This window comes from Aptenodytes forsteri, unplaced genomic scaffold (genome assembly GCF_000699145.1).
Source record: "Aptenodytes forsteri isolate BGI_AS27 unplaced genomic scaffold, ASM69914v1 Scaffold208, whole genome shotgun sequence".
Lineage (NCBI taxonomy): Eukaryota > Metazoa > Chordata > Aves > Sphenisciformes > Spheniscidae > Aptenodytes > Aptenodytes forsteri.
Window position 1 is genome coordinate 2,042,732 of NW_008794963.1, and position 20,960 is coordinate 2,063,691.

General features: G+C 38.9%; 1 protein-coding gene across 1 annotated transcript in view; it reads right to left on the minus strand.

Annotated features, from left to right (window-relative positions):
* Window positions 1-8,749: 8,749 nt before the first annotated feature.
* The window catches only part of RAD54B (RAD54 homolog B (S. cerevisiae)), a 69,371-nt gene continuing 57,160 nt past the window's right edge, over window positions 8,750-20,960 (minus strand). The window contains exons 7-14 of the mRNA XM_009275467.1: window positions 19,851-20,058; window positions 19,164-19,303; window positions 18,278-18,568; window positions 16,714-16,889; window positions 14,218-14,479; window positions 12,864-12,930; window positions 12,351-12,551; window positions 8,750-8,967 (exon numbers count right to left, since the gene is read on the minus strand). Of these exons, the coding sequence (XP_009273742.1) occupies window positions 8,750-8,967; window positions 12,351-12,551; window positions 12,864-12,930; window positions 14,218-14,479; window positions 16,714-16,889; window positions 18,278-18,568; window positions 19,164-19,303; window positions 19,851-20,058 (1,563 nt within the window). The remainder of the gene's footprint in view (window positions 8,968-12,350; window positions 12,552-12,863; window positions 12,931-14,217; window positions 14,480-16,713; window positions 16,890-18,277; window positions 18,569-19,163; window positions 19,304-19,850; window positions 20,059-20,960) is intronic.

Consider the following 20,960-nt stretch of genomic DNA (forward strand, 5'->3'; position numbering starts at 1 on the left):
CTCACTTTCAGGGCTGCTGTGCTGCAGGTGGAGGGATGAGCTCAGTGGAGCAAACTTTGCTTCTACCAGCTCTTTGTAGCCAGGGGGTTGGCTTTTACTGCCTAGCCAATAAAACAAAAACCAATTTGAAGGTGGGCAAAATCTTTGTTCTTATTGCTTTCCTGCTATACGTGTGATCTTTTCACCTCTGTGATACTTCTGTAATTCTCCTAGAAAGAGGAAAAGAAATTAATTGTCTGGAGACCACTTTTATTGGCACATATAAGTGCAGAACTAAATAAGCCGTGTCCAGGGGGAAATTTTAAGTCCTCTCAACAACGTACACTTAAGGCTACTGCTGGTGATAAGGATTTTTCTTGAAAGCTTCTTTCCAGAGGTCGCCTGCATGCTGAAGTAGAGAGCAAGCAGAAATCCTTTTCCAAACAAGTTTTGCTGATAAGAGTGTCAGGGTCAGCAATATTTTAATCTCCAGCATGTTCTTCCCTCCTAATATTTGTCTGTTGGATTCTGAGACCATCATAGCTGCTAGGGAACAAAAGCTCTAGCAAGGTAATTTCTGGGCTGTGTTTAGCTTTCCAATCAAAGCTGAGATTTCAGAACTTGCAACACTTTAGCAGTTTCTTAAAGACCTTTCCAGGCCATTAAAGCTTGCAACATCTCTGGGAGGGGAGATACGGATTACTATTGCTTTTGGGTTATGCTTTTCTTTATGGTACAGCTATGCAGAACAGCACACAGAGAGACTCAATGACTAGACAAAGAGTAGAGACATTGCTAAAAGCAGCTTGAGGAAAGCTGGTGCGACAATTTCAAGCGGCTCTTGGTTTAGGCAACCTTCCACTGTTCATCTGCATGCTGCAGGCTCCTTGGTTGACACTGGCTTCTGGGAGCTGCCAACACAGTTAGTAAAAGATCTCACAACCCTTTCCAGGCCGCCGATTTCATACTGGTGGTAATAAGTTTCCCTCCACAAAGCAGGATTCCTGAATTCTTTCATCATATCAGATTTTAAAATCTCATTGTTCCTGAGCAGATTCTGTTGTTCTACATCCATTATAGATTTTAGATCCCAAGGAGCTTTTGAAGATAGTCAGTGACTGTTAGTCAGTCACAGACCTCGCAGACCTGTACTTTCTCCATACTCCTAACACAGTCCAGATCACTTACATTGGAAAGAGCCTTTGGAGGTCATCTAGTCCAACCCTCTACTCAGAGCAGGGCCAACTTCAACGTTAAATCAGGTTGCTCAGGATTTTGTTCAGTCCAGTTTTGAAAATTGCCAAGGATGGAGCTTCCACAGCCTTCTGGGAGGCCTCTTTCAGTGTTAATCTCTTTTGCTGTGTTTTTTTTCTTTTCTTTATATCCAGTCAGAATTTTTCCTTCTGCAGTTCATAACTGTCACCTCCTATCCTTTTGTTGTGCACCTCTGACAAGAGTTCAGATCTCTCTTCTCTCTAAACCCCAGGTCAGATGTCTGACCTCCCCCCTACACAGTCAAGTGTTGCATGCAATTTGGTTAATTTATCTTCACACCACTGCTATCAGATGAAGAGTTATTAACCGCACTTATAAGGCAGAGCATAGAGACTAAAGACAGCAACTAAAAGTCAAAGAAACAAAAAGTCAAAGACATTGACTAATTTGGAATGCCCCGTTAAGATATTAACGGTACCAGATTTCCATGTATGTAGAAAGCACAAATTCTCTTCACAACAGCTGCAACTCAACTTATTCCCAGATCACTGTCCGTCCTCTTAGCCAGATGAAACAAGGAAACAGAAAATGTGTTCATGCAAGACTTCATTGTGATGGATATGTACAAGGCCATTAAATGTCCACAAGGCAATGTTAATCCCGAAAGCCTGCAGCTTGCAAAATAGTATCTGTATCCTTTAAGAGGTCATGTTGCAATGAAGGTTGCAAACATTTTCATCTGGATCATACTTTCAAATTTCCAGCGATTCACAAATGAATAGCAAAGAGAATTCAATGACTCTAAAAGCTTATAGATGTCAGCTGAAAGGAAACAATCACTTTACCAGTGACTTCACGGGCATTTGCCAAGAGCAGGAGAATGGGGAGGCTTGGGAATTGTGGGGTCCATTACAGGATCTGGAGGAGAGCATCCTCCCTCCTTTCACCAAACTTGATGGTTCTTTCTTTTTAGTAGCGGTATCTGGTTCCAACCTTGATTTCTCCACCATCTCATCCCCACCCATCCTGCTCGCTTAGCAGGACCTGGCCTTCTTTGGCTTCTCTACCTGACTCTATACCCCATCTTAGCCTTTGCCTGCCCAGTCTCAGCCATCCCTCCTACCTGTCCATCTCCTTGCTCCCCTAGGTCTCCTCCGCTTCTTTGTCTCTCTCTGTGCCAATCCTGATCTCACCGGTTTCCTTATCCCATACTACCAGTCTAGTTTTACTGCTCTGACCTGATTCTTTTTCCTCCTTGAGGCAGATGGGATGTTGGTAGGCTGATTTAGCACACAGATGAGACAGTTCCTTGCTGTCAGCTGCTGCATTTGTGCCCTGCCCAGCAGAGAGCAACTGGAAGCAAGAATTACAGGAAGAATCCCTTGAAACAACTTGGGTTGGACTGCATTTAGTCACTCTGTGGAATGTGGTGTATTCAGGGCCTGATCACAGGTAAAACCTATGAGGAAATGCAGCTTGCTCAAACTGGTAAAACCTAGCAGTTCTGAGTCTCGTACAAGCCTGGCGTGGAAGAAATCAGGAGACATTTTAGCTGCTCAAAGGAAAGAAGTTGTTACCATACATATTCCTACTGCCTTTTTCTTGCAAATATTTATAAACTGGTGCAGATTCTAAGGGGAACAGTGAAAAACATGCTAATACAGAAGTCATACCTTTTCCTCCCATCTTTTCCCACCTCTATTTTAAGTCCTAATCCAAAATATGAAGGCAAGAAGGCATTTCAGCAGAAGGGTTTCCAGTTCTGGAATAAGGACAAAACAAACTCTCTTCTCCTACCCACAGTCTCCGGAACAGATCAGCCATTTTTGCTGAAGCTTTAGACCCAACACAAACATAAATCAGCCTGGCAGCAGCAAACTGATGGGGGAAAAATTTAGTCCAAACAGGAAAACTTTCAAAGAAACAAACAAATGAGAAGAGTGCTGGCCAGCTTTAGTGTTTGGAAGTACTGTTAACACCTTCTACATTTGTAGTACATATATCAAATACGTCATTAGCATGAGCAACCCACAGTGGCTCATCTACTTAACTCAATGATTTGGGCATCTAATCCAGATCCCAAGTCTGCAAGGTTTTGGATAAGCCTTGCCTCCTGCACAGAGCTCTGTTGACTCAGTGAGGTTGTGGAGACCCGTGTGTCCCAACCAGCCACAGGACAGGACGAACACCCCATCAAAGGCAACGCCTTCCAACTGGAGGGAGGAAATTTCAGGCTGTACTTCTATTGTTGAGCAAACTCCATCCCTCAGAAGGAACTTTGAAAAGTCAAGGGTCACGAGGGAGCTCACTGTTATGTGACATAACTCACACTTGAGAAAACTAAAGCCTGGGCCAAGGCAGTCATAATGAAGAGAGGGAAAAGATCTTAGGCTAATTGACAGAAAATACCCAAAAAGCTAGCTTGGAGGGGCACAGGCTTTTGTCACAGTGGCTGATATTTTGCATATTTGGAAGGAAATTAATTAGAGGAGAATGAAGAGCATATGTTGTCAAGTGGGTATAAATCAAACTAAGCAAACAAAGGAGCACAGGGAGAACTCAGGCTGACATCAAGGTTGAGAGAGAGAAGAAGAGGTTGGAAGCAGCAACAGCTGCAGATGCTTTTAGACAGACATATTTCCTTCAAATCAGCTTACATTTCCACACGTTGATGAAAAGCCGGGTGAAAGGTAGCAGCAACCAATGCACCTAACCAGGGAGTTTTCTAGCAGAATACCCACAAGTTGGTTGCAGTGTTCAGTATTACTTATCTGGGTCCTGACTCGTGGTGCTTGTGCAAACACGTATTGCCCCTCAAGAGTGGAATGCTGCGTCATATGTTATAAATCCTGTAAGTACCTATATCTGCAAAAGCAGTCTTGCTTTTGAACTAAGTAAGAGCACACGAGGCCTTGTTAAAGACAGATTTCAATTCAGCTTATTCTTCAGTTACTCTATAAAGCCAAAAGTGGTTTTCCTCATTGTTCTTTATAGCCTTCCCAGATCTTCTAGCCACAAATACATCATTTATTTAAGCCATGTATAAACAACTATGATTTACGTGCACTTTTCATTCAATGGAAAGCACATGAAAGAACTACTTTCCTTCTGTGTGTTACTTGCCTGCAAGGGCTGGAGTCTCTCTTTGCAAATTCCTCGTGGTAACTCCAAGCAGTTGTCAAAGCTTGTTCCATATTTGGCATTTTAAGAGATTCCCGTGAGTTTATTCCATTACAGAATCATTCAGTCACCATTTGGCACCTTTTTTGCACCAGATGACAAGTCAAAAAACTTCATGATCTCTGAAAAAGGCAGATCCTTAACCGGACTTGATGTCAACCTCTTGTCAGCAGGCAAGATATGTCTACTGCAGTTGTCATACAAACTTGTATGACATCCAGGCCTGTTATACAGTTCCTTGTCTGACAATGAGTGAATAGAGTTATAATTCAGATTGCTATTCTGCAAGTGAATAATGATATAGGGTCACCATGTCAATCACAAAGAAACTTGAGCCAAGATGGATAAAAGCTGAATCAACAAAAACAGTCATGTGAAACCAGTTAAAAAAAACCTTGCTGCAATATACAGAAATAAATAAAACACCACCCCTTCTGCTTTTTAAAATCAAGGTTGGTCTCAGTCGAGAACATGCAGTACGCTTGCCTCTTTGGCAGTATGCCCTATACAAAAAGTAACAGAATTTCTCCAAAATCCCCTCCTCCCAGCTAAAAGCTGGCAAGGAACACATTGATTGCTGAATCTGAGGGCTGGCTGACAACCCTCCCTGCCCAGTGTGATTCAGAGCCCTGCAGTAGCCGTTCTAAGATTAGCAGAGCGTTCCCTAAGAGCACGTGCCTTCGTGATCTCTCCTCCTGACAGGGTGAGCACTCCTCTCTGCGCCCACTGGTGCAAAGCGGCTCAAATCGGTGTAATTCAATGGAGTGCCCTATGACACGTCTCAGCTCAGATGGAGCACACCCTGACTCGATAACCCTTAACACCTCACACTTATAATGGCAGCTGGATGTTTAGCTGGCACTGAACTCGCCACTTGCTGCCTCAGGCATACCTCTACGCTCTGTACATTTTTGCTGATTCTGTAGCACTAATAAATGTCAAATACTCACTGGCAATCTTTGCTTAGCATTTGCTGAAAAAATGCGCTGCTTGCCAGTGTGCTTACACCTGTGGTTTCTGCTGCTCTTGCTTTTCATGCTGCACTGAAGCAGCCACCATTTGAGACCTATTGCTAGGCAGACCTGCCTTATTCTTTGGGGTGGGTCCACAAGAACCACCACTTGGTGGACAAACACTTTCATCCTTCAAAAACCAGAACAGCCAGCCAAGTACATTAATAAACACCTTATGTTTCAAGCACAGACCAGAGCCATGGCTTAACAGCCCTTGCCTCCCACTTTCTGCAGAGCAAGTCTTGGGTCTAGGAAACTAGGACTGATTGGCAGGACCATGCAACATAAACTACATAGTGTTTTACAGCTGGCATCACTGGCAGTGAATCCAGAAGCCACATCTGAGACCATCTGCTAGGACCTGATACTTGCCTTTCAGCACCGGCCACCTTCCCCATCCTCTAGGGTTTCACAATTGTTAAGAGAAGAGGCAACATGACCTTGTAGAGACTTGAAATCCTCAATATACCTTATCAGTCAACAGTGAGATTAGGGTAAATTCACCACAGGGACTTTTCCTAGTAGACATTTCTCACCTATGGGTGAAGAAATTCACACGTCCACGTGCTGCACTCTGTATGAAAACACTGATTATTATAGTATGATTATGTGAGCAGGATGTGCTGGTCTCATTTTGCAGGCTGTTGTAGACTACTGTGGGAGAATCACAGATGGCATAATAGATTAGAGTCTATTCATGCTTCCTATATTTTCCGCAACCTATGCTGCCAGTGAGAAATGTAATTTTCCAGGATTCATCAAATTTCAGAATCAGATTTTCAACTTGCATCATGTGTAATGCCATGTGCAACCCGTTATTTGGGTAGTATTGTCTTACCCAAACAACCAACAAGCATACGCATACTTCCATCATGCCCAGAAGTTGTGAAGGGTTAAGGAGGGGTGTACATTTGGCTGGCCGGGTGGATGCTGGAGGAGCCTTCCACTGAGCATCACCATGCAGCTGCCACCGCCAGAGATCTGGGGCAGCTTACCGTAGCAGGGCACAGACAGGGAATCGTACTGAAGCTGTAACTGGCATCGCGCGTGTTTGTATAGGCTGCTTTGGGCTTCTTAACCTTGAAGCAACATTACTTAGTGTGATAGCCCATATGCCAGAAATCCCTCCCAGAACAATGATCTGAGCCTGGATCACCTTCACACATACAGCAGTGTGTGTCTGGGGGCTCATCTCCTCTGGCCTCCCAAGAGCTCCATGGCAGTCCAGCACCAGCTTTTATTTTATTTATTTAAAAACTGCCAAAATAAAACTACCCTGGAGGCCAAACAATAAAAGGGCTTCTCTGCCAGACCTCTGTTCTGCCAGCATGCACCTACAGCTGTATTGTGCGGAGTGGTGCGTGACGTGACAGCAAGTAGGATTTTCTGAGGGCAGGACTCAACAGGTGAGGTGAGAAGTCCTGCCGAGATACCCCTGAGGGACTGCCTTAGGCAGAGAAGATGAAACATGGCACGGTGTGGATCCTGGAGCAAACTTCCTTCTCTTAAATGCCCAGGTTTCCTCAATGGCACTGCCAGTTGGTTTGCTCCAAACCAGAGTGGGCTCGTGTGTGTTCAGTGGAGACGACCAGGGTCCCACAAACAAAACAGAGATGGAACCAAACTGGCATCTACTTGTTCATGCAGATGCAAGAAACCATATAAGAGATCAGCATCAACAGAGCGCAGAGAATGCCAGCATGCTTCCTACAGACAGGGACAGGAGCACAACTTACAGAAACTTATGGGCATCACAGATCAAAGTATGATCAGTCTCAGATAATTATTAATTACAACAATCATTATTATACGGATTGGCTAGAATCTCTTTCTTGAGTTACAAAGCTGCAAACGTTGCCCTTGCTAATTAAAATAAGTTGCGGGAGCTATAAGATATCAGACAGCCTTTGTCTAACAGCGAATGGGCACCGCAGCAGCACAGCACCTGGATAAGCTTGACCATCACGCTCCACCGTATACAGGGTGAAGAACAGGCTCTTTAACAGCCAGCCTAAAATGTTAGACTTAAACTCGACCTATTAGCATAATTCTAATTGTTACCAAGAACACGATTTGCATGCCAGAAAGATGTTCATAATTGATGACTCTCTCAATCATTCTCTCATTTTGGTTTTCATTATTTTCTGGTGTTGTTCAGCATTTAGAGTCAAAGGAAACTCAAAAAACCCTCTGAAATAAATGTGGTTGGTGGAGAAAGGTCAGTGCACATGGTTTTCAGTTCCCAAACTGCATCAAAATGCAAGGCAAATGTTTGATGATGGGTTAGGATGGACTGTGAACTCAGTGACAGTCTAGGGAAAGGGAGAGCACTAACTGTTATAACGCGGAGAAAAAAACAATTTTGACTGTTTTCTGCAAGTTGGTTGGGCTTTTAGCCACCGCTATCACATGTCCAAATATCCAGAGGTTGTACATCATGTGGCATGACGCAGGATTATCAAAATGGAGCCCTATTCTTGCTCAAGGTCTTTCAAATTCTGTAAGTTTGCCGTATTTCTAAAAATTATTCAATCTTCTGTTTTCCTGGGCATTTCAAAGTACTTCACTTAAAAGCTGTAAACTGACTTCAAACTTTTGCGCCCTCAGAGAAGAAGGAAAATATAGTAATAATAAAAATATAGAGTGAAAATGTGTGCAGTACTCCAGTGTTTGGCAAAAAGTGTCCTTAAATGTAGTTAGCTAGAAACTAGATAAGCCTGTACTCTCTCTGTTTGAATAATTAAGTTTGTTTATTTTCTCAAGTAAAAGCAATAGGTGAATTTCAGAATATTTTGACACAGTATCAACCTGTGGTCTCAGAATTTTGGACCTCAGTGTCTATTGCTCTGAGTTTCATTAAATTGTAAATTCAAGGGAACAATCACCTACCTTGTTATAAATCCGCAGATACATAACTTTTCACTGTCAAAACAAAAATCCAACCAGACTTTTGTTAACAGCATATACATGTATATAGGATTGCCTAATCATATAAAATTTGGCTGAAGAGTTGACAGCTTTGCAAGCAATAAATCATTATGATCAAATGAAAACTATAAAACAAAGTAGACATACATAGGAATGTGCATAAAAACAATCTTAGTAATTATGATATCAAAGGAACAGAAGACTGGAAAGCAAAGTTAGTTTTAAAAATCTGTATTATAATTATAGCAAGTATGATTAACCGACTAATACCTGGAGTTTTGTATAAATGCCAGGAATCACATTTTCCCAGAAACCTCATCAGAAATACACAAAATAGAACTTGGCAAAAAGAACAAAAGGTAACTGCACATCAGTTGTTTGCTATACCTATGAGGAGGAGGATGCAAGTGGTAGGGAAAGACGCTTAAGTTTTATTAGGTGGGGGAAGTTGGACTGGTTACATTCTGGAAAATGAAAGAAACATTCTCTCTTATCCTTTCAAGGAAAGGATCAGCTAGAGTCTGGTGTTGCCCAGAGAAATGTTTCCATTGCATCAACTGTGACATGGAGAGTGGTTTCTTTGAATTAGGCTTCCCATGGTTTTGTCCAAGCTGGCAACTTCTAGACACAGAAGGCTTTTCTGAGGAAGGATCTGCAAAAAAATATTCCAGTAGACTAATCAGAGAAAACTAAGACAGAAAATTTCAGTCTGAATCAATAAGCTAGTTGGTGATAACAAACGAGAGAAAATAGAATGGCATATATAATCCTTCTATGTCAATGAAAACCAAACATATGTATTCACAGTAAAAGGGGAAAGGCTGTTTCTTGCTCATTGATTGAATTTATCAAAATCACCATATGCCAGCATAAAGACAAATCCTTTTACACATGGATGGGAAAGGAAATATCTGACAATTTACTTTCTTCTGTCTTCCTAATTCTGTGACATTTGGGCTGCTCCCATTCTTTAAGTAAATCTGAATCTAGAAGTATGTTGCAGCAAAATTCATGCTAGCTTCTATTTCCTCCCAGAGGAGTCATTCCAACCAGCTAAGAATAGTCTGAATAGCTATTTTATTGACTCAGCACACTAGAGCTGGATCTCTAGTGCACTCTGTACATCCAGATTATGGCAAGTTGTTCAATATACACAATACTGTATATCACAGTAAGAAAAAGACTATTCCCTGTGAAGCACAAAGAGAGGAATTCACTTTGGACAAAGGATTCTAAAGCCCCAAACAGTACCAGGTCATTGCAGGGTATGTCACACATTGCTGGCTTCATGACTCATCTGATGCATGTGACAAATGAAGAAATCAGTTTGCTAATTTTAACTAATAACTGTTGTTACTGGTTTAAAACCTGTTGTCGAATATTTTCATAGCGGTGTTATGTGCTCCTTAGGGAAGACCAGTGATATGAGCAGCATGATGACTCAGAGTATTCCTGAGTTTTTTAAACTTTTGGATAGCCCATAAAGACTCATATATGCAAGACTTTCCTTTTGACTGACACATGATGCACATTTGCACTAGACTTGAAACAGACTTTACTGGCCAGAAGGAAATTTAGAAGAGATGCACTTCTCAAGTCCTTACAGATTCTGCATTCCTAACTCCATAAATTAAACTATGACCAGGTAAAACAATAGGCTTACAGCTTTGTAGCTGATCTGAAAACCAGTAGAATAGCAAGCAGCCCATCTGCATGATCCATACACAGTTAATTCCTTCAAGACTCCTGTGGTTTCCTAAAGAAGGTCCCAGTATGAATGGACAACAGGAGCTTGGTCAAGAATATCCAGTCTCATTGGTATATCTAATGAAGATCATTATGAAAAGCTCATACATGGTGAAGCCTGTATTACATTGTTTGGATCCTCTTCAGTTCATCTTTTGAATCATACTTGCTAGAAACAGAGGAGACAAATCAGTGAAAGTTCTTGCCCTTTTCTGTGTGCCAGCATCTATCCCCAGTAACCTGGAATCTGGTACTTCATTACTCCGATGAAGTAATTTGACAGCTTTTTGTTCTTAGGAAAGGCAAAGAGACCAACTAATGGTAGCTGCATTCTGGGGTGATCAGACTGAAGACTGTGACTCACAATTTGACTGGGGAACTGATGAGCCAGTTTGTCCTCTGCGTGTTAGGAAATCAAACCTACCCCTCACTCTATCATTTCCACCACTTAAGTCTAAGAATGACCTTCAGGTTTTTCCTTGATTTACTGCCAAAAGGTTCCGTTCACTGGGACCAAGATGTAATTACCCTTGAGGAAGTCCTGGTTACAGGATCCAAGAGACCAACGCTGTGGTTGAACTGATGGAACCAATATGTGTTCAAAGCATAAGATAAGCAGTCAAGAGTGTTAAGACAATTGCAAAATGCTAAGTAAAATTATATGCACCAGTGTTCATCAGAGTAACGATATAAAATTTCTCTGGATTTCTGCAGTCCAGGAGCTCTACATGCCTCACTGCACACAAGTGAGAAAATGTGGCTAACATTTAACACTAAAGGTGCCTTTTCCATACAGATCCTGTAATAGTACCTAAGTGGAGGCTGGTATATTTTAGAACACCACTTACTCATGCAAAAACAGATGGTCTAATTTTTCAATCGTTAAAGAAAGATACAAAGACAATGAAATCAGTATGTGGAGCAAAAATAAAGGAGAAAGTGAAATTCTTATGGCTACAGAAGCACTGTGCTTTCACTAGCCAAGTCCTCCCCATTTTGGGTAAAATGAGATGAGAAAGGAACACAACTCTGGCCTATTACCTGGAGACATGCAAAGCATCACGCAAAATAGTCTTATTGGGTCTGTACTACTTAATTTCTTGCCCATGTCTGTTGAAAACACTCTCTCTTGTACCCATTTCTTTGGTTCTTTTTATTGTGGTATCTGTGTGCATTTAGAAGATATCAGTATTGATACCTCACTATCACACCTGTAAATAGTGTACATGGATATTTCATGCCCAAAGGAAACATACCAGGGCAACAGACACTCTTTCCTTTAAGAAACAAGATGAGCTATAAAAATTAAAATGGGTAAGATGTAAACATAACTTATGATATATATATATTTTTAATCCTGCTCCTAACTTAAACCTATATACCTGTATGCAGCAAGATATTAAAACAATTTTGATGTGCCAAAAGAACAAGAGACAGGTTCCTACAGAAAGGATAGATGCAAATATTTGCCACTTCGCTTTACAACTGCCAGGGGATCTTCCAGCATTTCTCAAATAACTATTTTAATCATCCTGTATCAGCTTCAGTTAATAACTGTGAAATGAAGGCTTTCTTTCCTTTGAAACAAGATGAGCTATAAAAATTAAAATGGGTAAGATGTAAACATAACTTATGATATATATATATTTTTAATCCTGCTCCTAACTTAAACCTATATACCTGTATGCAGCAAGATATTAAAACAATTTTGATGTGCCAAAAGAACAAGAGACAGGTTCCTACAGAAAGGATAGATGCAAATATTTGCCACTTCGCTTTACAACTGCCAGGGGATCTTCCAGCATTTCTCAAATAACTATTTTAATCATCCTGTATCAGCTTCAGTTAATAACTGTGAAATGAAGGCTTATATTCAGAGATCTGGCATAGATCTTCATCTGGTATAGCTGTCCTCAGATAAACAGCTTTTGAACTAGCCCTTACCAGCTACTCATTACCGTCCTTGCATATTTAGAAACAAAACACCGTACAGTGTCATTTGGTTGTAACGAATCACTAGTTGAGCTGGCCATAGCTAATTTAAGGAATTAAGAGGCATGATACATGAATTGGTTGTTACTGCAAGGAATGAATCTTTTCTCCTCTTCATCTTGTGAAGGGCTCCTATGGATTAGAAAAATCAGCTAATATCAGGAAGATCCCATAATGAACCTCATTACTTCAATCCTATTTTACTGAGCATCAGAGTTTTCTCCAGTGACAGTCTATATGTTCAGAATGGATGTCCTTCTTCAGCAATGGCCAGAGATAAATGAAAAAGAAACTCACTTTGATGGTCTTTCTTTCCCATACAGTCGCACTCAAGCAAGTCATGGGTAACACAGCTGGAATCTTCATGAAGAGTAAAGAGATTTCTAAGCTCCTCAATGGAAAAATGAATGTGTTCAGATGTCTTGGAAAGTTCTACAACTGCCCCAGAAAGGTCTTGTTTGCTGATCTGTCTTTGATAAATCTTTTCTTCTATTGAGCCTGTATTGGGAAAAAAAAAAAAAATAGATACAGGGATAATTTTTGACCAGTACTTGTCAAGAAGAAAAGTCAAATCCATTTCTTGATAACCATATTCATAGGAAATGCTAAACCACTATTTTCAGTTATTCAAGCAAAAGCAAAGCAAAGGCAAATAAATCAATGCGATGTCTCTATTTTAACTGAATTCAGAACAAATAATATATATTTTTAAAGAACGAATGATTTATAAAAACACTCCTTCCCTTTCTTTTACAGACAAAATTTCAATAGCAGTCTCACTCTAGGGTATGTTTGAACACCATCTCTGACCTGTGGTTAGCAGTCTGTAGATATATACAGTATGTTTCTGACCATCTCTCCACACTCTAGCCATTGCCTGAAGAAAGCAAAAAGATGAAGAGCATTAGCAGCCTACTATACAATGGTATTTCAACTAAAACTTTTAGCCTCCGCTGATCAAATTACCAGTTCTGCTAGCTCATTCAAAAAGATGTTGTCCAAAGAAAGCGTTCCTCAATAACTGTCTTTGACTGTTTTTATAAAAGTCTTCTGGTATTAACTGTAAATAATTTTGAAAATATAATTTACCTTCTGCCATTTATGCTCCCCTTTCTTTCTGTGTACTATAGTAGGAATGTAGCGGTTTCAACTCTTTCCTGCCAGAAATCCCCTCTTCATGTTTGTTTTCCAAGCATTAGCAACTGTTTAATATTTCAGGAATACTCATCATTCTCTCCCATCTCCAAAATTGTTTTTTGCCACATCTTTAAAAATGACTTTTCCATTTCTTTTAAAATTTTTCACACTCCCTTTAATTCTTAAACAAACAAAATATCACTGAGTACTGCTACATGATTTTTTTCAAAAATGTAAGAGTTACACCTACATACTGGGTACAAGTACCCACAACATGGTTTGCGGTCTTTGGCAACCTGTAGCAATTTTGACTGATTTAGCAGACTGTGTTTCAAGCAACAAGACAAGTGACCACATGAGGGTACTAATTTGCACTTCGAACAGGAGCAGGGCCAAGAATGAGAGCTTATTTCAGGTATTAAGCACACAGCATTACAATAAAGTTTCTTACTGCGTTTATAAAAAGATTTTTTTTAATTGTTATTGTTAAGGACTATTTTAACTGAACGCTCTTATGCCAACTAAATAATCCCTTGAGGCCAACAGTGCCATTACAAGAATAGCACAGCACTGGCTTGTTTTCTTTCTTTTGGCATCATTGCCACATGATTTTCTCATTCTCTTAATTCTGATCAGAACCTCTCCCTTTTTCTCAGGTATTAAAAACTGACAGCAACATTTGCTATGCAGTCTAATCGTGTTTTTCTTTTCTTTTTAGAAACACAGCCACTTTCCAGTTAAAAAGAGGTCAGGAGACAAAGGGGATACATGAGTCACTCCTCCAAAGAAACCAGAATTTAATCTTTTCTTTTTTTACTGCAAGAGGGCTTCTAATGATCCCAATATATATGACAGAGAAATATTTCTTCTTTTCTTCTCAGAAAGAGTTTTCCTTCAGTATTGTACTTGTCCAGATGCAATGTGATAATTGAGTAGCAATAAGACATGTAAAGCCAAGCATTTCAAAATCAATCACAACATCATTTGATGCCCACCCCAACCCACATGTACACGGTTGTTATCAGACCTGAATATCCGTAGCTGGATTCCAGTCAATATCATACAGGATCAAATGAGATGCTCCGACCAGATTCAGTCCTACTCCAACAGCCTTTGAACTCAGCAAAAAGATAAAGGCTGGACTGAATTTACTATTAAAAGTATCAACAATCTGTTGTCTCTGGGAGACAGGAGTATGTCCGTCTAGTCTAGTATAAGAGTATCCATAACGTTTGCATGTCTCTTGTAATATGTTTAATGTCTGAGTATAATTGGATATCAGTACGACTCTGTCAAACAGTAAAAACAAAGTTATCTTATCATCTTAGACCTTAGTAAAGTTAAAATCCAATAACAAATTACTGAAGACATCTAAGAAAATAAAATTACAAGTCAAGCAAAAATTACACATCAACCTGAGGTTACTCATATTTCCTAAGAAATAAAACATTTCCTATTAATTTGAAGCACACACTAGATTTGGATGCATTATACCTACTGTCAAGCATTCAAATGTTAAATAATGAATGTTTTCCTTCACAACAGAATTTAGCTTAATGCACAGATTGCAGGGATCCAGAACCAACCACAAAGATAGATTTTTTTTTTTTTTAAAATCTCTATTTATACACAATAGCTGTTGTTAAGGCAGCATTTGCAGAGGGTGTTGTAGCAGCTAATAAATAATATACATATATGACTCTACTTACTGAAAAAGCTACTGTGAACTTCTATAGACAATCTCAGAAAATTCTAATAAACAAAATCATCAAAGTCAAATAGGAAAGCAGTAACTCTTTCCTACATTTTATGGCTGAAAAGAACTGGGATGAAGGGTAGTGAAAGATATCCCAAACAATATAGTCTGGATTTTTGGTTTTGGTTTGTTTTTTTTTAAAGCAAAATCAGCCTGATCACGTACGCTAATGACCCATACTACGTCGGTGTTTTTTCTCTGAAATCTTGACTAAATAAGTTTCAGAGATCTGCAAATCTAGAATTTCTATCCTCCCAGATATTGAGGATGATTCTACTGAGTGGACAAAGAAGGATCTTTTGAATTTAAAGAATAAATAAAATAATAAGGACAGTTAGGGCATTTTCTGCCAGATCTTGTTTGGAGGTCTTTTATAAACTAAACTAAATGTAACAAATTCCATCAAAGGTGCTCCAGTTTTTAAAATAATTTTGATTAAAACAAGTTCTGAAGAACTAGACAAATAATTTCAGGGAAAACCTGATAAATTAACATTTCAAAATTGTTTTAAAGTATTTTTATTATTACACTTTACAATTGAACTATATCCAAGACTTGTTTGTAAAGACTTTGCAAGATTGATCCTTTTTGTCAACCAACACCAAATTCACACCTTTGTTTTCACTCAAAAATAGCATATAAACTTCAGAAGAGGACTGGAATTGAGTCTGTATATTGCAAAAACTATTTAGTACTAACGAGAGCAGAGAAACAAAAAGAAAAAGAAACATGAACAGCACTGAATTAAAGCAACAAAACTTTTAAAGGTGTAAAATAATGCCTCAACAGCAGCTGTAACTCAGCAGCTCCTATAGCAGTGATACAGGGAGAGGTGCTTTTTCCCGATACCCCTGTTTCTTTTGACCTACAAGAAATAAGGCCGGCACATTTAGACATTTAGCTGTCACTGGTTTCAATGGATGTTAGGCATATAAAGTCCAACAATAGGCTCAGCTTTCTGATTTGTAAAAAGAGAGCATCTTCAAATTCCATTACATCAGTGCCAAGAGATCTGCTGTTATTTCCCACTACTGAATTACAGCATGTCTTATTTGAGCATCAATTTAAATAAAAGCTAAATACTTTTGGAATAGCTGGGCTTTAAGGCATGAGTCCATAAAAAAAGTTATCACGGGACACAAGGTCACATGACATTTCCGTGAATCAGCAATTGCATAGCAACTAACCCTGTGCATCCTATTACCCCATGATAAACAGAGGTTTTCCTACATGTCAGTGGCATTTACCACAGGGGAAATAAGCAGTTGCTGTGAAGTTTGTCTGTTGAGACTGGTTACCCCGAACAGAAAAGGCAGCAAGCACTGAGCAATTAAACATGATTAAAGAGGAAATAACTTATAATCTAGTAATTAAAAATATTTTAGTGCAATTTAAAATATTTAATACATTAATACATCTCCTCAGGGAGATACAAAGCATTGGAAAGTCTCTGCAAGTAAAGATAATATGTCATAGTCCAGGGCTGTAGCAAACTATCTTACTTGCTGGAACTTGGTATAAAAAATACAAGTATCTTTATCTGGAAAAAATATGAAAAGCATCCTTGAAAATTATGTCAGCTGCAAATCCTAGTTTAGTAATTTAACAAGGAAGAGCCAGGAGTACAATGCATAAATATGCTTGGCACCTCTGCAAACAGTTGCAATGCCTTTATTTTGAATATTATGTCCCGATGCATTTGAAAAGCAAAACAATATCCAGAAGGTCACTCCCATTATCTCCCTTTTACCTTTCGTTCACACTTGCCTTTCGGAAGAGTTGAGCTCATGGATTGCTGCTAACAACTTCATCAGCACCTGCAATTTTCCTGAATCAGTTTCAGGAAAAGTGTCCAAAGTATAATCTTGTGGAAAGACATCTATTAGACCTTCATAGAGGCTGGACTCGTCATGTTCATCAGACATAGGATCACAGCTTTTTTCCTATTGAAAATAAAAGGATTCAAGTTCCGTATCCCCTCTAGCACGTTTGGGGTTTTTTTAAACTTTGCTATATTTTTATTACAAAGACAAAAGGAGGCATCAAAAGCTACCACAAAGCAGTATATCATGTGAGCACGGCAACCTCCCAATACTGGATTGAAAGCACAGTTTTAAAATACTGATAGTGTTTATTTTGGTTTACACCCTCTAATCTAAGATATTGTTTGCAGCTGAGTAGAAAGTTGAAATATTTAAAACTGAAAAATGTGTTTTACTTCTACTTCTCTACTTAAACAACCACACAGACATACACAGCAAAGCCATATCTAAAACTTGGGGGGAGGGGAAATCAATACTCTGTTTATTCTTTCTAAATCCCATAATACCTTATTATGGAACTTCCCAGTCATTGACTTTATTTTAGGAAGATGCTGTCATTAAAATTCGGTTATGCAACTGGAAATGAAGAAAAGCTAGCAAGTAAAAACAACAAAATAGAAGAAATACAGGTAATATTTTGCTTTTGAAAATTTGAAAATCAATGTTTCACAGGGAAGAAAAAGCCAAACTACTCAAACGCCAAAACCACAATGGCAATAAATGACTTGCACATATAGTGCTTTCCATCCCTATAGTTTCTAAAGGCTTATGCTTTCACTTACGAAAATTTTCTAATGCTTATACTATGAAGTAAAGGCAATGAACTTTACTTGGCAGTGTTGAAAGTTACAGGGAGGTCTGTGCTGTGGACATTCCTACAAAGTCATGAAGTACGTCTTTTAAGAAAGATTTACATTTCCACCCACCTTACTTGGACTTTGACTAGTGGCCATAGAAGTTAGTATTACCGAGTTCTATCACATTATTTGTCTATAGGAATGAGAACATTTCTATAGAAATAACAAGGTGTACAGTGTGATAGAATCCCAGGAGAAGTGAAAATGGAGACATCTAGTACCACTGATACCTTCAGCCTGCAGTTCCCAGTGTCACTGAGCTTGAGAGAGTGAAATTATGTGGACAGGGAGGTTTCAGAGGAACCAGCAGACAGAGTACACAGAGTAATCTCTAGCTAACAGTGTTCTTTGTAAAATTCACATTTATATGTATTTTTACAAATATTCAGAGACAAGATTAAGAGGGAAAATACATGAAGAACAAGAAAATACCATAAGGCAATAGGAAACTGGTGAGATACCTTCCCTGAGTACATTCAGATTTCCTAACATTTATATATTTGAAAGCAGATCTCCTAAAGCAAGTTGTATGTGAGAAGAGAGTATGGAAATGGCCTTAAGTAACATGCACATTGACCATAACATAATTTTAGTGACCTTCGCCTGCTGAAATGACTAATTGCGGGCACCCACCCCCGTGCAAATAGATACCTTTATAGCTTTAAACAGAAGACACGGATGATTGCAAAGTTTTTTCAAAGCTCCTATACATATTAGGTGAGGACTGTTTTCTAGCCTGCCTTGTAGACAGGACCTAATAACTCGAGAACTAAGCAGTTTTCGATACAATTCAAGTTGCAGTGCTGTTGGTTGACAGAAGATTATGCTCTCCTTTTTGGGGGGCAGAAATTTGTTTATAATCTCCTGTGTTCTCCTTAGAATAAAGAGTCCAGTGAGGCGTGTGAGTTCTGCTGCTCTTTTTTCTCCTAATTCCTTTTCCTCCTAAAAGAACAAAGCACAACATTAATGATAATCTTACATTTCATCACAATAATTTTCTGTATGATTGTAATTAGGTATTTAAATAATGTTTTAAAAGTATGATACCACTTTCTGACATGGGACTGTAATGACCAATTCTTCTCCAATTAGTACCAAGGCATTAGCTTAGTTCTAGGTCTGGTTTCTGAAGTCTTAAACAAAGGAAGATAATGTCCCAGAAGACATCCAAGGCTTGAATTATATTCTAGAATTTATTGAGATGCAGTAAAATCATGCAGATTTTGCAGTACTGTGGAGAAACTAAGAATGAATAAAGTATCATCACATGGTAATGCGCATGGCATTTCTGGGAATGCAAGGTGTCGAAAGAACAATTTTTGCCTGCTAATTAATAGGCAGCTGAAATGACGTGATCTCAACATGCATGTACTCCTTCTGCTCCCTTTGGAAAACAAGTGAATTTATTTCAGATAGGAAGGTGAAAAGCTTTTGCTACTATTAGTAGTCCTGAGCTTCATTTTATTCCATAGAAAGCAAATTTCACAGTGCTGTCTATGAATTTTCTTCTATAACTGCATTTTTTTCAATAATATACCTTTGTTGCTGAAGGTTCTCTAGATCTGACAATCGGTTCCTCATATATCTTTCTGTATGTGGATAAAGAACCAAGTACTCCTGGATTCACAAACTCTATTAATGCATAAAATTCTTGCAAGTCATTTTGGATTGGAGTACCTGGAAAGAGGGGAAAAAAAAAAAAAAATCTGCATTTGGTAACTTTTTCTTGAAACTGATAGACGTACAATTGTTGAATGCAGGGTTTAATGTTGAGAATGCATCTTGAAAACAGATGTTTTGTTTCAATGTGAATTACTCAGAGTTCTGAGTTAATCTAAAACTTTGTCATAATTAATAAGCTACTGTCCTTCTAACTAAACAGACTGCACATCTAATTGTTTTGACAAAGGAATTAAAAAAAGTCAAGTTCTAAATCAATTTTATTAAATAACTACAAAGGAAAACAATGAGTGTATGCAAACAGAGTCCTGATACCCTTACAGAAGTTCCCAGGCTCCTTGCCTGCCCCTGAAGATAGACAAATTTTGCATTTATTTAAAAAAATTGGAAATAATCTGTTTTTACAAGACCCAAGATTTGTGCATTTAATACCCATTGCCAAAATTTATACTGTGCTCCTGCCATACTTACAGTATCTTTTTCCTTTACCCCAACCTAGCAATATTAACATAGCAAAATATTAAAAGAAACTATAGATACTAACCAGTGAGGATAATTCTCCTCTCACAAGACAGACTAGTGAGGGCTGTAGTTGTCTTAATAGAGCTATTTTTCAGACGATGTCCTTCATCACAGATTAGGAGGTTAAATTCTATAGCCTGAATTTGATCCAAAGATCGCAGTAGCATCTCATAACTGATTATCATAACTGAATAAAGTGGAGAACCAATGAATTCTTCTACTTTGTGGTCCTGCAGGCATAAAGGAAAACATATCATACAACTATTTCTTTGGAGATCACTCATCATATTCCTTAAACATCCAGTGTCTACAGAAATTTTTTCTAGCATGACACAAGACATTTACTATCTCCTTCCTGAGTTTGGATTATTGATTCTTTCCTAATTTGCAAAGGAAATACGGGATCTGATACAGCAATTTAGAGTTTTACCACCTCATTAAAAGAAAATTTATTATTCTTTTAGGCTTTCAAATCCTCTGAGACACATTACCGTGAAGGTGAAAAGCACAGGCTCCCTGTAACAGCTTCCCAGTCCTGGCATTTAGGTAAGCTTCAAATGAATAATTGAAGCCAAGATAATGAAGAGGCATAAGTAGCTGCCTGTACATTCACTTTGGGATCTCAAGCTGCAAGGTGCAGTAATGTGGTCCAGTAAGAAGTTACCACATTCTACCAAAATTCCCCTTGTAGTTTTAAATTGAGTATGATATTAACTTTGTTACAAGCCCTTAACATTGATGGCTTGGCCACCAGGTAAGGGCAGCCTGGGACTCAGATCCTATAACCAGCCCCAGAAGACATGCCTGTCTACTGGTAAATAAATGCAATTGATTTCTAAACCCTGTATCACTGGTCAGAAAATTTCTGTGAGCCCCTCCACTCTTATATACCCTTCAATCCCTTTTCCTTCAATAGACATCAAGACTTTTGATGTCTACTGAAGGAAACAGACACACTAAATAAAAAGTCACCTGTCCTGGTTTCGGCAGGGATAGAGTTAATTTCCTTCTTAGTAGCTGGTACAGTGCTGTGTTTTGGATTTAGGATGAGAACAATGTTGATAACGCACCAATGTTTTAGTTGTTGCTAAGTAGTGCTTACACTAGTCAAGGACTTTTCAGCTTCCCATGC